Below are 18,331 nucleotides of genomic sequence, written 5' to 3' on the forward strand. Positions count from 1 at the left end.
TGACCTTTGTTGTCTCTGCAGCAGCAGAAGTGGGGTTTTGGAGGAAAAGGATCCTAGTGGGTCTGGGCAGCACACCAGCTACTGCCCCAGAGGAAAGCCCTGGCAAATGAGAGGTCCTACCTTCCTGGTCAGTTCCTCTTCCTGCAGGGCGAGCATGTGTGAGAGACTCTGTACCCGAACCTGTAGCAATTCCACGGTGGCCTGAAGGTCAGCCCTATCCTCCCTCAAGTGCTAGGAGGAAGAACACAGTCAGTCAGGGTCTCAATGCTACCCTCAGATAGCAGACAGTCTAAGCCCTGGGAGGGCATGGCCTCCCTTCCCAGGGCTGTGCTCTCTCCTCGCAGGCCACCGCCATCCTCACCTGCAAGGTGTCCAGAAGCTCCTTCCGTTCCGGCTCCCACGTCTGGCTATGAACCTCCGGAGGGACTTGTTCCCCCACGTACTTCCTCAGACTTTCGACCAAGGCCACCTGAGCTTCCAGCTCCCCTTGGGTCTTACTAGGGTGGAGGCCGGAATGGGACAGTCCGCAGTGGCACGGCCCAGACGCCCCTCCCTGCAGCCCCTGCCCACTGACCTCAGTTGACTCCGGAGCAGCTCCACCTCCTTCTGGGCTATGGCCAGCTGTTGGGTTTCTCCTGCCCGCTTCATTTCCAAGCTATTCAGAGACTTCTCCAAGTCCTCGGCCTTGCTGGTCAGACTAGCAAAAGCCTTCTCATGAGCCTCTGTCAGGGAGGACAGCTGTGGAGGAAGAAGACATTCAGAGAAGGCCAGCCTGAGGGGCTGGTGAAGGCTCAGCAGCCAGAGTGCTTCCTGCTCTTCCAGGACTCATGTTCGGTTCTCAGCACTCACAGCAGGCAGTTCACAGGATCCTCTTCTGGCTCTGGGGGCCCCCCACACATGTGGTACATACTCACCAATACAACACACATAAACAAAAATAAATCTTTGAGGGGGCAGCTCATCCCGCCTTGGGGCCTTATCTCTCAGAACCACCCAATAGGTCACCCTGGTACAAGCAAATGGAGGGTTCTCCACATCTGGTTCTCCCCAGTTACTTTCAAACAACCATCGGTTCCTGCCAGTTCGCTTCTCTACCTCTCCGTGTCCCTCAGGGACTGTGACCAGGGATATGCAAGCCAAAGGAAAGGAACCCTTTCCTTCTCAAGTCGCTCTTTGTCACAGTGCTTTATGACAGGACTATAAACCCTAAGACATCCCAGTGGGATGTCTTAGTCAGGGGTACTGCCTCAAGTTCAAGGCCAGCCAGGGCTACATATCAAGACCCTGCCCTTAACACTCTTACCCCTAAAACAAACTTGCCATACCCACAAAGCCTGCTGCCTGGCAACGCACTTCCCCAAGCTCCCTCCTGAGGCTCCCCCCTGCTCCCCGTGTGCAGGTGCTGCACCCCCCCCCCCGTCCCCGCCCCCAAGGCCTCTCATCCGTCCCCCACCTGCAGCTTTCTGAGCACTGGCAGCCAGCTGACCCTACTTCAGCCTGTGCTCATGAGGACTCTCCAAGGAGGGAGGGCCTTTGTCACTAGTCCCCAAGCAGTGCAGGGGCATCAGAGCAGCTACGAGTTGTGGAGCCAACGGGTAAGGTGTCTGCCCTGCTTCCTCAGGCAGGGTCTGCCCTGTCTCCACACAAGTACATGACAGGAAGCACAAAGTCTTTTTAGACACTAAATACAAATCTGATGGTGTTGCTTCCCTGCCTTTTTTCTGGAGCCCGGCGTGGTGGCACACACCTTTGATCCCAGCACTTGGGAGGCAGAGGCAGGAGGATCTGTGAGTTTCAGGTCGTCAAGAGCTACACAGTGAGACCCTGACTCAACAACCACAACGAACCTTCTCTTCTGGTGACACTGGGGTTGAGCCTATAGTCCTGTGCATACCAGGGAAGCACTCTACCCCTGAGCTATACTCCCAGTTTCTTTCCTCCTCCTCCTCTTTTTTTTTTTTTTTTTTTTAAGATTTATTCATTTAGAAGAGGGCACCAGATCTCATTACAGATGGTTGTGAGCCACCATGTGGTTACTGGGATTTGAACTCAGGACCTCTGCAAGAGCAGCCAGTGTTCTTAACCTCTGAGCCATCTCTCCAGCCCCATATTCCCAGTTTCTCAAAACCTTCTATTTTTTCACTTTTTGACCTATAAGCAGTTCATCTCACTCACAGTGACTGTGGAGTCAACTTCTGAACACGGTCCCAATTATACAGGTTATCAGGTATCAAAGCAGGGCGTTTGCTCAGTGAAGCGACTAATTCAGGGCCTCCTCAGCGATGACTCACGGGCAGCAAGCTGGTGCTGCCCCAATATTATAAACACGACACTCCTCTTTATAGCCTCCCTTCCCACTCTTCATCGCCTGGGGCGGCCGTCCCTGTCCCTAGACCACAGGAGTGCTCCTGCCCCTAGACCACAGGAGTGCTCCTGCCCCTAGACCACAGGAGTGCTCTTGCACCCTTTGGCACTGTCCCAGCTGCCGCTGGCTACAGCCACATTAAGTGTGACCCACACTAGGCTGTGGCTCCATTCATGACAGCAGAGACTCAGGCAACTTGGTCACTGAATGCCCAGCCAGCTCCTCCCTCGCGGATGGCAAAGAGAAGCACTGGGCACTCTGACTTCCCCAGGACCCATACCCCGCTTCCTCGCTCCCTCCGTCCACCACGTTCCTGGAAGAGTGTTTGGCATAGAATAGGGAGAGTTTCAAATGGTGCAAGATCACATGACTCCCAAGAAACAAGTGCAGCCCGAGGAAGAGCAAACCACCCAAGTTCTCCTTCCAACATCCCATGGCTCTGCTGCCCCTGACGCTCCCTGCAATTTGCTGGAAAGCTCACCTCGAAACGTTGCTAAGCCCCTCTCACCCCACGTTCACCTGCTCTTGGTGCAGACTCTGGATCTCCTGTAGGTCCCTCTGGTTCCCCTCCTCCAGGTTCTTCCGGACCATCTCAGCTCCGGCCAAGGCGGCACGCAGGCCCTCAGCCTCGGCTTGGCCAGCCTTCTCGGCCACCGCAAGAGCATCCAGCTCCATGGCCTGAGCCTCCAACCTCATCTTCTGCTGCAGGGAGGTCTCCCGCAGGGTCCGGACCTCCTCCTCCAGCCGTCGCAACTCTTGGAGCTGCCAAGAGATCAGCTCAGCCTGCTGGCTCAGGGCACTGGAGACCCCCAGCTCCAGAGACCTTCAAAGGAAAGACAGGTGGGCCCAGCTGAGACGTGGCCTTGGTACTGCCGGGAGGGTGGAGACAGCAAAGAGAATAGTAATCCTCTTACTTTATGCAGGGAAGCAGGGGCGAAAGCTGAGGCAGGAGGATCTCTACATTCACACCATCACCTATCAAGTCCCTACTAAGTGTGTGAGGTCCACTTTCTGGGCTCAGGGGACCTAAGGGCTAGTGAGACCCAGTGAGGAACACAATCTCTCCAGAGATCCATTGGTAACCACATGGATTAAACACCAAACGTGCACATCAGGGGGCTACACATTCTGAGTGGACGGGTCTGGGTCCTCAGCTGAGGGCAGTGAAGGGGTCGGGGGACTACACATTCCAGTGCACGGGTCTGGGTCCTCAGCTGAGGGCAGTGAAGGGGTCGGGGGACTGAGCTTCTGGTACCAAGTGTTAACTACAGACTTTTTTGTTGTTCCATTTGAGACAGGGTCTCATGTAGCCCAGGCTGACCTTGAACATGATACATAGCAGAGGCTGGCCCAGCACTTGGGATCCTCCTGTGCACCAAGGCAGGCGTGTGTGTGTGTGTGTGTGTGTGTGTGTGTGTGTGTGTGCGCGCGCTCGCGCGCGCGTGCACGCGCGCGCGCATATGCGTCTGCACACATACCCACACATAAAACCCATAAATGTAACAAAATCCAAACATGAAGTCACTCGGTTTTCTGGCGGTCTCTTCAGCCTCCTTCCGGACCGCTCCAGTGTCAGTGGTGGCCGTCCCTAACCCTGCGCTACGCTGGTGCATGGCACTGGTTTTCTTCAGGACTCTCCCGTTGTAACTGGGTCTACAGGGACGCACTACTACACCCCACCTTTGGGTGCAGGCTTTCAGTGAGGGTTTGGTATCGTAGAATATTATTTTAAGGTGTGTTACTTTTGTTTATGTTGCATTTGTTTAACTCTGTGAAGCTGTGTGACTGTGTCTGTCTAACACACCTGAAGGTCTAATAAAAACCTGAACGGCCAAAATCGAGGCAGGACAAAGGATAGGCGGGGCTGGCCAGCAGGGAGTATACATAGGAGAAAACTGAGAGGAGAGGGCTAGCAGCCAGAGGAGGAGGACTCCAGGGGCCAGCCACCCAGCTACACAATAAGCCACGGAGTAAGTAAGATTTACAGAAGAAAGAGAACAGGAAAAGCCCAGAGGCAAAAGGTAGATGGGATAAGTTAAGTAAAGCTGGCAAGAAGCCAAGCTAAGGCCTGGCATTTATAAGAATAAGCCTCCGTGTGTGATTTATTTGGGAGCTGGGTGGCGGGCCAAAAAAGAGTAAAAAAGCCAACAACAAGAGGCTAGCGGATCTCTGTGAGTTCGAGGCCAGCCTGGTCTACAGAGTGAGTTCCAGGACTACACAGAGAAACCCTGTCTCAAAAAAACTGAAGAAAAAAAAAAAAAAAAAAAAAAAGAAAAAAAAAAAAAAAGCCAACAACAGTTTGGTACTTTGTACAGGGAGTCTAGGGGTACTCCATCTACAAATGACTCAGTGTCATGCACATCTAAACTAGCTTGTGTGAGGGCTCCTTCCCGAGGTAGCACCCTCCCCGAGAATCACAGGATTTTGTCTAACTGGAGGCTAGTGCTCCTTCCTGAGTAGCACCCTCCCCTAGTGAAATGACTTGCTGCAGTTCCCTAGAATCTGTCTAGCATCCCCCTCTGTCGTCATGCTTTATTCCCTGAAGAGCGGCAAAACGGCATCCAGTCTACTGGGAGAAGGACACACAAAACAACAGAAGTAACAACTCCCACTCACACACAGACATATTCACAGGGCTGAAGCGAAGGCTCCAGAGTACTTGCTGCTCCTGCAAAGAACCCCAGCTCGGTTCCCAGCTCCCACACTCAATGGCTCACAGCTGCCTGGAACTCCAGTCCAGAGAACCCTACACCCTCTTCTGGTCTCCAAGTATGCATGCTCACACACAGAGACATGCACATAAATAACAAAAAAATGGTTTTCGTTTTGTTTTTTCCCCAGACAGGGTTTTCTCCGTGTAGCCCTGGCTATCTGGAAACTCACTCTGTAGACCAGGGAGGGGCCTTGAACTCAGATCTACCTGCTTCTGCTTCTCTAGTGCTTGGATTAAAGGCAGGCCATGCCTGGCTCAGAAATAAAATCTTAAAACACACAGCCGGAGCATAGCCAGCTCCAGTATGCCGCTATACCGGGTCAGCATGTCTAAGCTGCATGTCATCTCCCGTCACAAAAGCTTCTGGGCAATCCATCTCCTCTCTTAGACATTCACATTCCTTGTTAGCTGGGAATTTAAATCCAGAGCCTCTCCATTTTGTTACCCCAGTGAATATGGTCTATGTACCAACAACGGCCTACAGAAAACCTACAGAAAAAATGGAACCCAGGGACTGGAATATATGAATACGTGTGTAAAGAATCATGTGACAGACCCCTACCTGCCTCTCCGCCCTGGCCCCTGTGCATCTCCACAAACGTCCTGTTCCCACACGGTCACTGTAGGTGTCTGAGTGTCTAGCCGCCTCTCTAAGACATCTTGGCCAGCCTTGGATTGGATCAGGGGAATGTCTGAAGCCCAGGTCGGGGCCGATCTTGGCAGAGTTGGAAGGGACCGAGCTTGGAAGTGGGAGGGAGGAACCAGCCCAGCAAAACCTGAGGGGGGGGGGGGTGTCACAAGAGTAAAGACTGTCAGTTTCTCAGACAAGAGCGATCCCCAACCTCCTTGACCGGCCTCGCTGACCTGAAGGCGGCAACATCTCCACGCTATCTAAAGCCTCTAGATGTCTCCAGGCATCTATGTCCCCCTGGACAATAGGAGAAACAAGGACACTCCAATTCAGTTTTCAGGCCACCTTCCAAAGAGAAAGCCCTACAATAACAAAGTCATAATCATAGAGTTACTGACAGATCCGCCCAGGCTGAGCCTCTCTTTCCCTACTTCCCTAAGAAGGCAGAGGATAAGCAAACCACTTGCTTGTCCCAACCATGCTCCTGATAGACCGAACCATGAGGTAAACGTACCGAGATGGGAGCCAGGGGGTGCTCTTGGGGATTGCTTCTACTTACAGGATTCTAGGGGGTGCCTTTACCTTCCTCCTTAAGTGTCTATGGTCCCTGCAGCTCGGGGCTGGAGGTGAGAGGGCCCGCAGGGAGCCCCGTCTCCACAGGTCTCGCCATGGTATGGTAGGGACGCTGGGAAGCCCATCTAGGCACCACCGAGCCATGATTTCTGGGTCATTTCCTATTAAAGCGTTAGCCCAAGGCCTGGCCCCACAAGAATGCGGCCACATGTGGGGTTAAGCGGCGTCCCTAGGATCCCTGGGAAATCCAAGCAGCCCAGAGCCCGTGGCCAGGAAGCCAGCTTCCTGCTATCTTATCAGAGCCTCTCTGTAGCCGGCCTCAGTTTCTCTCCATCCCTTCTGCTTCCACTCCCTTCTCTGTTCGGCGTCCTACAGCATCTTCTTTGTCCAACTCCCACCCTAATTCAAATGTTTTCACTCAACCCCGAGATTGATTCCTACCCGCTTCTCTTTCTAGTACTAGTCTGCATTTTTCTTGACCCAATTAAGCCTGGTCGCTCCCTCTCCTCCTGCCTCCCCCTGCTCCGCTGCACACACCCCTGGCTCATCCCCCTCAGGACTCTGAGCTCTAAGGCTGCCTTGACCCCCTCATCTGTTCTTTGACCAGGATCCTGCACCCGCTTCCCCTGTGGACCCCTTCCACCCGCCCTAGCACCCCCTCTCAGACCCTTTCCGCCCCCAACCGACTCCTCCCGAACGCCCCTTACCCAGCGCGAGATCCGCCCTCTCGCCACGCCCCTCACCCAGCTCCCCGTCTTGGCTTCACACCCTGACCACGCATGCGCGAAGCGGGCAGGTTGGCGGGCTGCTCCGGAGCACCCTTGCTCCCCTGCCGGAAGGAGGAAGAGGAAAGGTGCACGCTGGCACCCGGACGGACGCCTGAGGCCTTCTCCGCGCCCTGACGGCCCCGCCCCACCCCGGGAACCCGGGAAAATGTGCAGGCCAATCAGAAATGGCGGAGGGCCGGAGATAGACAGCTCCTCCCTGCGCGTCGTCCAATAGAGCGGAGGAGGGCAAGGCGGACGGCCAATCAGGACCAGCCTCGGGAGGGGCGGGCTCGCAGGCGCGAAGCGGGACCCGGGAATTGCGGAGGAGGAGTCTGCGCGGCGCGCGCGCCCAAGCCGCGCCCTCCGGGCGGCTTCCTGGCTGTCAAACCGCGGCGGGAGCGAGGGGCGCAGGGTGTGGAGTCCCTTCCTCAGTTTACCCCGCCAGCGGAAAAAGGAAAAAAGGGTGAGATCCACTTTGCTGCAGAACTAGGGACCTGTCTGCGCCGCCCCTTGTGGGTGACAGCGGACTCACTTCCCTCGGGGGAAGGACAGAAGGGGTGCTCTGCTTGGGTTAAGAAGTTTGACCAGCAGCTTCCCGGCTCCTGGTTACACTCGAGGGGACACGTTCGTGTCGCACGCACGTTTGTGTAGCAGGACCTCTTCACCCGGTCTGCATGTTCCCAGCTGTCGCCTTAAAGTAGCTTTGCCTTGCACAGATTGTTAAAGCCTCCGGATGTGCTGCGGCCCGAGGATCCCGCTTCGCGGAGGTGCCGCAGGATTATCTTCTGGTTTTACATCGCACCAGGGCTCTCCTGGAATTGATTTTTAAGTCTCATCTTGACTGCCACTGCCGCACTGCATGTCCAGGCCTCTGGGGCTCTGAATCTGCACTTCTCAAGTCGGCGTCAGGACTGAAGGCCGGCCACGGTGCCTGGCCCAGGAGTAGGAGAGGTGATGAACTGCTGAGGTGCAGGGAGAGGTGCAGAGGGGGCACCCCCCATGCTACCCTGCTTCCAGCTGCTGCGCATAGGGGGCGGCAGGGGCGGTGATCTCTACACCTTCCACCCCCCGTCCAGGTCAGGCTGCACCTATAGGCTGGGCTGCAGGGCTGACCTGTGTGATGTGGCCCTGCGGCCCCAGCAGGAGCCGGGCCTCATCTCTGGGGTCCATGCAGAGCTGCATGCTGAGCTCCAAGGAGACGACTGGAGGGTCAGCCTGGAGGACCACAGCAGCCAAGGTAAGGGTGAGCAGGCAGACCCCGGGCTGGTAACAAGTGTGGGAGCCTCTGGGACCCCGCTACCTGCCTCCCAGGGTCCCTGGCAGTCTCTGGAGAGCAGACAAGCAAGATCGATTCTGGTCAGCTCTTCACAGGACTAACCTGCTTGGCTGGTTTAGTTCACACAGGGCTAGGAGGGAGGTGCCATCAGTAAAGTGTCACTGTGGGACATTCTAGTACTCGGCTCAGACTTGACTCAGTTTCCAGTTTTGCTGAAGCACCTTGTTCCCATTAAGGCAGTGTTCTAGTGACCTAGGCATTGTGTCCCAACTCAAAGCAGCTTCAAGAGGCTGGAGTCCACAGTTCTTCCATCTTCAGTTCTAGTTCCCCTATCAGGTCAGACAAAAGGTTTGGAGAACCCTAACCTGAGGTGTTTTGGTATTAGTGAGGCTTACTCTTAGGGGACAGGCCCTACAGTATGTAGATGTTTACAGTCAAGGATGACAGCAGGAAGCAAGTGTGGTGATGTACCTTGTGATCTCAGCACTTCAGAGGCTGAGGCAGGAGAATTCTGAGTTCTGGGCCAATCTAGGATACAGATTAGGACTGCCTCAAAAAGAACCAGAGTTGTGTAGTGGTAGATCTGCTTCAAGTAGGAGCACAGCAAGGAAGCTTTCCATCCATTCCTGGGCGAGAAATACACGCTGTGGGGCCTCAAGTTCAATGCCCCCCCCATGCTCCCCTGCAAACCAAATGGCAGAATCATGGTACTTCTCACTAGACATGTTTCTGTTGTCTTGTGCCTCACCATCAACAGGGACTTTGGTCAATAATGTCCGACTCCCAAGAGGCCACAGGCTGGAGTTGAGCGATGGTGACCTTCTGACCTTTGGCCCTGAAGGGCAAGCAGGAACCAGCTCCTCGGAATTCTACTTCATGTTCCAACAAGTCCGGGTCAAACCTCAGGACTTTGCTGCCATTACTGTCCCTCGGTCTCGGGGAGAAGCTGGGACTGGTTTCCAACCCATGCTGCCCCCCCAGGGGGCTCCCCATCGGCCACTCAGCACCCTGTCCTCTGCCCCCAAGGCCACACTGATCCTCAACTCCATCGGCAGCCTCAGCAAGCTGCAGCCGCAGCCCCTCACCTTCTCCCGGGGTGGTGGCAGACCACAGAGCCTGGCTGTTCCCACCCAGCCTGCGGAAGTGGGGGCTTCGCCCGCTCCACCCACAAGAAACCGGAGGAAATCGGCTCATAGAGTGTTGGCAGAACTAGAGGATGAGAGCGAGGCTTCCCTGGGCCCTCTCTCAGTCCTTATGGAGCCCAGGAAGAAGCTCCGTGTGGAGAAGGCCGCTCTGGTGTCCAGTGGGTAAGTTGAGTCCTGAGCATTGTCTACCATGCACCTGACTTAGCAGGGTTGAGTCCAGCTGTGTACATAAAACACCGTTAGCCCCAGCTCTTTGTAGCTGAGGCACAAGACAGGATTGACAAGTATGAAACCAACCTGGACCATATGGAGACCCTGTCTCAAAACAAAAACTAGAGTGAGCAGGTCAACTCAGGATGCCCTACGTACCCCAGAGGCAAGAAGAGGGCGTTGGGTCCTCTGGAACTAGGGGAATCCAAACCCAAATCCTCTGGAAGAGCAGCTCTGAGCTGTCTTTCTAACCCTATTTGCTTATTAGTTTTTGACACAAGGTCTCACTGTGCAGCCCAGGATAGCCTCAAATTCCCCAGGTAAAGGAACAAGTCAGGATAGGGCATTCAGAGTGGAAGCTGAGGGGACCAGACAGTCACTCCCCAGCTGGGATTACAGGTGTCATCTTGTGTGCTCCTCATGCATCCCGAGCCCCAAGTCCCCACTTCCCGCTGGCCTTTAGCCCCCTCTGTGCTAGCTAGGTGTAGCAGTTACCCAGAAGCAAGGTCTGCCAGACTTCAAGTTACTCAGGAACACTCCCAGGACTCCCTGGAGTTAGGAGTGGGGACCCCTGTACAGCCCCTTGCTGCTGCCCATTACAAGAAGACAGTAGTCTAGGTTTGATGTGATGGCTGGTACCACGTGGCCAGCATTGACTGTAGCATCCAGGCCACCCAAGGATGCCATGTTGGTTTCCAGACCCTGAGAATGGATCTTAAGGGCTGGAATAGTAGAGTGATCGAGAGCACTCACTGTTCTCACAGAAGACCTATGTTCAACTCCAGTCCCACGAGATCCAACCACCTCTCCTGGCCTCTGGCCGCCAGGCACACATGTATACATACATATATATAGGCAAAACACTCATATTTTAGAAAAGAATAGATCTTAAGAAATGTCTCCTTTCTCCCAAGGAGGGAATGACCACAGGGGAAAGTGCCTTGCTATAGACTGACTCAAGGCTGGAGGACCCTCATGATCGTTGAGGTGGCAAAAAAGATGATTCCTGCCAAAGATGTGGCTGCCTGCCGCCAAATTACCAGTGAGCTGGGATGCCCAGTAACCAGGAATAAAGCCTTGTTCCCGTGGACACCGGAGTATGCGCAGCTAGAGCAACCATCACAGAAACCACCCCAGACTGCCTTATGCCATGGCTACTGCTGCCGCTGACTGAGTCTCTGTGACTGGCTTTTCAGAGCTTTGCCTTTATATCAAAATAAAGAATAAAATGCTTCATCCACATAGGGGTATTTATTCTTACGAGTCTAAGTCTGCTTTCCAAACGGTGGTCTGCAGATGGAATTCCCCACAGCAGAAGCCCCTGTGGGAACCAAATGGACCTTGGTGTCGAGAAAGCACAGGGCTGGGAATGAAACGGCTGTGTGTAGAGGCACTTGCTGCCAAGCTTGATGACCTGTGCTTAATTAATCCACAGGACCCACGTTACAAAAGGAGAGAAACAATGTTCACAAGTTGTCTTCATGTTGTGGCACTCACTCAAGTATTCACACACACATACATACTGTTTTAAAGTTGAGTGTGGTGGCATACTACTGTGTATTCCAGGCCAGCTTGGTCTACAGGAGGTCCTGTCTTCAAAGCAAAACAAAACACTACATTCAAAGGGTAGAGTTCTGGTGGGGCTGACATGCACCAAAAATCACTTCAAGACTTGGTTTTTAGGTGGGAGAGATGGCTCAGCAGTTAGCAGTTAAGAGCAATGGATAGCCTTTAATCCCAGCACTCTAAAGGCAGAGGTGGTCCTGGTCTACAGAGTTCCAGGATAGCCAGGCTATGCAAGAGAAACCTTGTCTAGGGGACGTTAAAAAAAAGCAATGGCTGCTTTTGCAGAGGACCCAGGTTTGGTTCCCAGAACCCACATGGCTGCTCACAACCTGTAACTCCAGGGGAACTCAATGTCCTCTTCTGTCCCTTTACACACAGTGCACAGACATACATGTAGAAAAAAGAGCCCCAAAGACACCCATACAGAGAGAATTAAAAAAACATTTTTTTTAAGCTGGGCATGGTGAGACCTTTAATCCCAGCACTCAGGAGGTCAGCAGCAGGCTGATCTCTGAGTGTAAGGCCAGCCAGTGAGTTCCAGTCCAGGACAGCCAGGGCTACACAAAGAAACCTTGCTTTGAAGAAAGACAAACAAAAATAATTTTTCTGAAGACTTGGTTTTTCTTAGCTTGAGCCCACTAGGACTTCCAGAGTGACATGGGGAAGCACACTGCTGGTGAGGGGTGGCTGTCAGGTGACTATTCCATCTGCTGGCAGATATGATCAAGTAAAGCCTCGGCCAGTAGGTAATGTCTTCCTCTATAGGTTAGGTTCCAATCCCAACTATCCCTTGGGCATTTTGTAACCTCCAACAGTTTAAATGGCACCTCTGTTGGAGGACTCTGGGTATGAGGATCCATTACTGGGTTTCTCTATCCCCAGGCTCTCTAGTAACTAAAGGAAGACACGGTTTAGCTAGCTCATGTGTCCCAAGCTTTTTTATTTAAAAACAAAATGATGAGTGATGGGCTCACGATCAACAGCATCACTGAACTTCATCTCCCCCCGCCCTTTTTGTGGTTCTGATCCCTCCTCAGTAAAGGAACTTAACCCCAAAGCTGTGGTGGCTCCGGGTTCTCTATCTTTTTCCCCCTCGCCTCAGCTCACCTCATCCCCAGCAGGGCTGGCACCTCAGTTTGAATGCATGGGAGCGCCCAGAGCAGTGACAGGAACAGAGGGGAAGGCTTCACCCTCGGGAAAAGGGACTGAAGAGTAGAGTGTGGTGAAGTGTGGGCTCCCATAGCCTGGAGCACCAAAATGGGGCCCTGGGGGCCGTGGAAAGGATACAGGCCCCCCTGGGAAAGGAGACCCGGCCGCCTCATACTCTTCTCGTTGGGAATATTCGATGCTTGACCGTTTGCCCTTCTGGCGCCGGTTACAAAACCACACTCGGACCACCTAGGAGGGATGGTAAAGAGGAGATGAGCTCAGAGATGCTGGAGCCAGACGAGGTCGGGGGAAAGAGCCGCCCGCAGTGGGGAGGCAGGTACCACAGGTCAGGATGCAGGCACTCACATCCTTCTCCAGCCCAAGCTGCTTGGCAATGACGCTAATCTGCTGCAGAGTGGGCTTGGGGCACTGCAGAAACATGTTCTCCAGGTTCCCCCGCACACGGTTCTCAATGCTCGTCCGCTTTCTCTTGCGAGCCTGCATCAGGGTCTCTGCTTTGCAAATCTGGGCAGGAGTAGAGGGATTGACAAGAGCAAGCTTAGGACCTGGCTGGGCAGCAACCCCACACTGAGGTGTGACTCAAGAGCAAATTGCTAAGGGATATTGATTGGATGTGGCCCCAGAGGCAGGGATTACTACAAGGAAAGAATCCTGGAAGGGGTTGGTGAGACCTAGATTTCTGTCTGAGCCTTTCTCAGCAGAAGGGGGTTGGGGAAGGGACCATGACACCATATTCCATCAGGCTTGGGCTGCTAGCCTGGGATGGGAGTGACCCAGGAAGAGAGAACCTGATTAGCAAATGTTAAGGCTTTGGGTTCTAATCCTCAGCACTAGAAGGAAAAAAAAAGAGAAAAAGAAAAAAACAAGACACAGACCCGCTGCCTCTGGTCAGAGAGGCGTCTCAAAGGAGGAATGGAAGCAGCAGATGGGATTGTACCTGGAAGACACAGCGAACACCCCAGGGGGCCCCTCACCTCCTGCAGGTTCTCATTGTTATCGGCTTCCTCCACCCACTTCTCCAGCAGGGGTCGCAGCTTACACATGTTCTTGAGGCTGAGCTGCTGGGCCTCAAAGCGGCAGATGGTGGTCTGGCTGAACACCTTTCCTGAGGGGGAGACGGACAGGGAAAGTGAGGCAGCAAGCAGGGCCCCAAAGACCCCCTCCTCGAGAGCTCGACCTCTTCCCAGAGGCAGTCCAAGTGTTTAATCCTCTCTCCTCTACAGAGGTGAGGGAGAAGTAGCCCATTAAACACCCTCCCCTTCCACCTACACTGAGAGCTGTGCCAGCTGTGTGTGGGGTCAGAACATGCTGAGGGAAACCCACCAAAGAGAACGCCCAGGGTGAGCCCTACGTCGGCCTGGGTGTACCCCAAGGTGATCCTCTTCTGCTTCAGCAGCTTGGCAAACTGCTCTAGGTCCTTCTGCAGGGCTTTCAGGTCCTGGGACTGCAGTGAGAGAGGGCTTGTGAGTCATACCAGCTGTCAGTCTCTGCCACTGAGCACACACACACACACACCCTGAACCCCCGGGGTTGCTGAAAGGATCCCAGCACCCCAGGCTGCCCACTAAAAATAAATGTCACTCACTCTATCCCTAGGTGACAGGGGCGGCTCCTTCCCCAGCAACTGGCCACATCACTACCCAGAGTTCCATGCATTAGAACACCTACCTGTCCAGTACCCCAGCAAATTCCTATCTGCTAACAAACTACTCAAAACAGCCCCATTGGCGAACTGTTACCCCAGTTTCAGTAAGTTTTAAGACGACATAAATAGCCAGGCACTGCAGAGCCAGCATGCAATCCCAGCACTCAAGAAACATGCAGGACCACATAAATAGTTCCTAGCTCAAAAAAGGACTGAAGAGCATCAGATCCATGGGATTCTAAACTCAATACCCTCTCCAGCTTGCTTTGAAGTTCCCAAACTATGACATGGTACACGTGGGGATACTGAAACGGGGACTCGCTTGGTAGCCGCCGTCCTGCCCCAGTCTCTCCAGCCCTGGGATAGCAGGATCCACCACTCTGTTCAGCTGCTTTACAAACCACACACCACACAAAGTAGACAAATGCCCTGGTCTCATGAGCTGACATTTCAATATGTGAGGAAAACCCCTCGCTAACTGAGTGCTGTGGAGGAAGCCAAGAGGGCAGGGTGTGCAGGTGACAATCTGAATTAAGACGGTAGTTAACGAGTCAAGTGGGCCTTAGAAGCTGAGGCCTTAGCAAACAAAACCATCTGACTCACGTTTTAAAACACGGATCTGGTGCTAGCCAGACAAACTGAGTTTGACCCCCAGAACAAACGCAGTGGAGAGGCCGCCTCTGGCACCCACGGGTGCACGGTGGCAAGCATGCACACAGCACACAACAGATTTTCTTTTTAAAGATAGGGTAGTGGTAACGCACAACTTTAATCCCAGCACTTGGGAGGTGGAGGCAGGCAGATCTCCTGTTCAAAGACAGCCTGGTCTACAAAGTGAGTTCAGAGTAAATAAAAGCTAAAACATGGATTCCAATTGATGGAATGGCACGCGCCGGTGCGTGTGGCTAAGGCTAGGGCAGACGGGGTGGTTGGGACCAGGTGGGGAGGGCGCAATGGATGGTCGGTTAAAGTGTCCTTTCTAAGGAGCAGATACAGCCTGTGAGTGAACAGAACAAAAATGGCGGGAGGCATTGCAGGCTATCTCTACCCGGAGATGGAAAAGGAGGCAGTCCTTTGGTGATGCAAGTGAGCCTTGAGGGGAGGAGAGGGGCAGGAGCAGGTTGGCAGAGCGGAGGTCCAGGGCTGAGATCTGTCTTAGATGCTCCAGTTAAGGCTGGCCAACCCACGGGACAGGAGCAGCAGCCAGCGAGGCACACGCCCAGTGCAGTTCCGAATCCTTCCGGATGGTGTTTCAATGGAAAGAGATTTTATCAGCTTCAAACAAACTGATTTTTATCTCCAACCGCTCCTCAAAGACCAAGTGCTCTCAGCTTTTCTAAATCCTGTTTTGTGGATTTGGAATAAGGTAAAGTACGGTTCAAGTTGCTTGCTTCAGTAAAGCCACTTAAGACATGAGATAAACTATATTGCCTTCGTAGGGGACTCCTGGTAGCTAAGGGGATGTGAGATAATGCAGTAAACAGGCACTTAGGGAGGGGACTCCCAGTTCACTAATTGCTAAGAGGTAGGCTGGCATCTGTGTCCACTCACACCTTCGATTCTAGATGGCTAATTGCTTACACTTGCTTCTGAGGGCTGCGCATCTGCAGCAGCCCGGCCATCAGCCGCTCAGCAAAGCCTGTGCACCCACAGAATGATCTAGAAATGGCCTGGAGATAACTTCCCCTACCATTTTGGTTGTGTTGGTTTACAACGTAAGGAGGTAAGCTGAAATGAACCAAATCTGCACTTCCAGCTCTCTACAAGGACCGGGTGTTCACTCTGTGTATGGGTGAGGACAGACAGACGGTAAACTTGACTGGAGGTGGACCCAACTCAACACACAGCCCAAAGCTCCTATCAGCAGCCAGTCACACCCAAGCTTTGGAGTAACAATAACTCCAGGATAAGCAGGGGTTTCACTCTTCGGCCATGGTTAACCCTAAGGCCAAGGTCCTGCCTGACAGGGACCCAAGTCCCCAGAAGGGCTAAGCGCGGTGGGAAAAGGAACTGAACCCCAACACTGGTGCACAGACAGTGAGGCCCAGATAGCGAGCGACTTGACAAGGGGCCAGGCCGGAACAATCCAGGCCGGTTTCCGATTCTTGCAATCCTGGCTTCTGGTGCAAACCTTGTCCTGCTTCCCAGGAATAGGCAGCCACCACAGTCCCTCCTTTGCTAGGAAGCAGGCTCCCAATTCCCGTCTCGGCTGCCTCTTCCAGCGCAGCCACGTCCCCTCGACGGTCCCAGGCCCATCTCACTCACCTCCTCGAGAGCTGGTTCCACCTTCTCCACCTTCACCACGGCACTGGGGCGGGCGGTACAGGGCCCAGGGGAGACCCGCTCTGAGCTGCTCTCCACTCCGGCTCCCGCCTGGCCCTCAGGCTGCGAAGTCTCCACGCCAACTTGGGGCACTAGACCTAGTCCAACCTGCGGCCCACAGTATGCCACCCCTCCACAGAACTCATACGGCGGCGGGCAAGGGGAGAGCCCCAACACCTCTGAGCCTGGTCCGACCCCGGGCCCGATTCCAGGCCCAGCTGGAGGCCCTTGGAAGCTCAGCCAGGTCCGAGGGTCCACCCAGCCCGGCTCCAGCCCTCCTGGCCCATCACCCCCACCAGGTGGGGGTGAGAAGGCAAAGTCTGAAGCCAGGTGTCCAGCCATGGGGAAGGCGGGCACCCCAAGCCGGGGGCCTGACGGAAGGAGGGCTCACCCAGGGACTGCTTAACCCCTCTCCTTCCCTCCCTCCCCAATCCCACCCTCTAGCCTTGACCTCTGGCCCCGCCCCCTGGATGGGTGGAGAAGTAGGCAATGGGGGTGGGAGAAACTGAGGCGAAAGATGTTTGCGTGTGTCTGGAAGCGGAAGGCTGGGGACAGCCTGAGGGGGCCAACTTTAGGGCAGGACCCCAGGGGGGTCTTCATTTTCCACCCTCAACGTCTACCCACCCCTGCCGTGGGCCCCGAACACCTCAGAGCGGACCACCATCCCGTCCACACCTCCACATTGCTCAGGAACCAAGTGCTTGGCCTCCTCATCCCTCCACAAAGCCTCTTGGTCCCCTCTGCCTGTCGCTGCGGCTCACCCAGCCATCCTCTCAGAGCCTCGTTTATTGAATGTCGTGTCCCCGGTATTTCTGGGGCCCACCGCTCGGTTCTTTAACCTTCACGAGTGCACTACCAGCGGCTCACCCATCTAGAATTCTAGATTCCAGGTCCTGGTGAAGCCCAGGATTCCTCCATGTCTCCGGGGACAAGGGGCAGGCAGGACAGGGCTGACACTCCATGCCCAGTCCTCCAGACTCTAGAGGCTCCTCACCACGGGACCCCCATCCCCAACCCCATCCGTCCCCATAGAGGTACTGGCTCCGCATTCTCAGCATACACTTTCCAACCTAAGTTGTCTCGAGGCAAATGACAAGCCAACCAGGGACTCCCTGCCCACGCTGTAAGACCTGCACCCAGGCCCAGTTCCCTCACAGTCATTCCTCAGGAGACGCGATCCTCCCTCCCCCCACCGCCCCATCCCAGGCCTCCAGCCTAGTTCCTGGGTGGAGAAACCCAAAGGGTGGGAGGTGTGTAGAAGAAGAAAAAAAATATCTGACTTCAGGTTCAAAGAAACCTGGGAGGGACTGGGGGAAGGGTCAGGACAATGGCCTTGGCTGGACAATCCTGGTCCCCAGAGGGGGCAGCTCTAACCCTAAACAAGTGCTCAACCCTTGAATGGGCCTGGATGGCTCCCCTGGGGACAACTTCCTGCTCCCCAACCCCCCCAGCTCCAGATCCCTCACACAAAATTCCCTTCGGAGCTCTCCAGCAAGCTCTCCTCCCCAATCCCTCAGAGACTGAACCTCAGACGTGGGCGCTCAGCTCCCCTTCCTCTAGGACTCTGGTGTCTAGCCTCGTCACCCACCCCTCCCCCAGCCCTCCAGGCCGAGGGATACCTTTGTTTCAGGGGACTCGGCCGGAGGAAAGATGCTGAGGGATGGGATTAGGAGGAGGGGTGCAGGAAGCCTACGGTGGCTCTCCTAGAGGGATTTTCTGGGCCTGGTCTGAGAATCCTCCAGGATCCCATTGCTGGCCTGGTGCTTAGTTGTGTTTGCAAGAGAATAGCCCTCAGAGTGCCTGTCTGGAAGGGATGTTTGTCTGTCTGCTCCGACACCTTGCCCTAAATGAAGGCCCCATGGTGGATCACACAGCCCCCAAAAGGCTCTGGGCCAAAGCACCCCACAGTGTAGACAGCCAGACCAGAAGAGTCAGCCCTGCCTGAGGC

The 18,331-nt window shown here is 54.5% G+C and overlaps 3 protein-coding genes across 4 annotated transcripts; 1 reads left to right on the forward strand and 2 right to left on the reverse strand.

The window, feature by feature from the left end:
• Window positions 1-78: 78 nt before the first annotated feature.
• Cchcr1 (coiled-coil alpha-helical rod protein 1) lies at window positions 79-6,270 on the reverse strand. The gene is made up of 7 exons (XM_059243861.1): window positions 6,224-6,270; window positions 5,943-6,006; window positions 5,641-5,854; window positions 2,885-3,188; window positions 575-738; window positions 362-497; window positions 79-231 (listed from the first exon to the last, which is right to left on the reverse strand). The coding sequence occupies exons 2-7, from the start codon at window positions 5,956-5,958 to the stop codon at window positions 79-81; spliced, it is 987 nt and encodes a 328-aa protein (XP_059099844.1). The 5' UTR covers window positions 5,959-6,006; window positions 6,224-6,270.
• Window positions 6,271-7,953: 1,683 nt separating this feature from the next.
• On the forward strand, window positions 7,954-10,920 carry Tcf19 (transcription factor 19). 2 transcript variants are annotated; one of them, XM_059281930.1, is made up of 3 exons: window positions 7,954-8,286; window positions 9,083-9,632; window positions 10,595-10,920. In XM_059281930.1, exons 1-3 carry the CDS (start codon window positions 8,049-8,051, stop codon window positions 10,602-10,604), a joined length of 798 nt encoding a protein of 265 aa, XP_059137913.1. In that variant the 5' UTR covers window positions 7,954-8,048; the 3' UTR covers window positions 10,605-10,920. The 2 variants fall into 2 exon arrangements, with proteins under 2 accessions (XP_059137913.1, XP_059137914.1); XM_059281931.1 differs by lacking the exon at window positions 10,595-10,920 and having other exon boundaries at window positions 9,083-9,636.
• Window positions 10,921-12,204: 1,284 nt separating this feature from the next.
• Pou5f1 (POU class 5 homeobox 1) lies at window positions 12,205-16,762 on the reverse strand. Its single transcript, XM_059282082.1, has 5 exons — window positions 16,327-16,762; window positions 13,740-13,860; window positions 13,391-13,521; window positions 12,762-12,920; window positions 12,205-12,644 (listed from the first exon to the last, which is right to left on the reverse strand). Exons 1-5 carry the CDS (start codon window positions 16,723-16,725, stop codon window positions 12,378-12,380), a joined length of 1,077 nt encoding a protein of 358 aa, XP_059138065.1. The 5' UTR covers window positions 16,726-16,762; the 3' UTR covers window positions 12,205-12,377.
• Window positions 16,763-18,331: the final 1,569 nt, after the last annotated feature.

Source organism: Peromyscus eremicus, chromosome 16_21, assembly GCF_949786415.1.
Source record: "Peromyscus eremicus chromosome 16_21, PerEre_H2_v1, whole genome shotgun sequence".
Lineage (NCBI taxonomy): Eukaryota > Metazoa > Chordata > Mammalia > Rodentia > Cricetidae > Peromyscus > Peromyscus eremicus.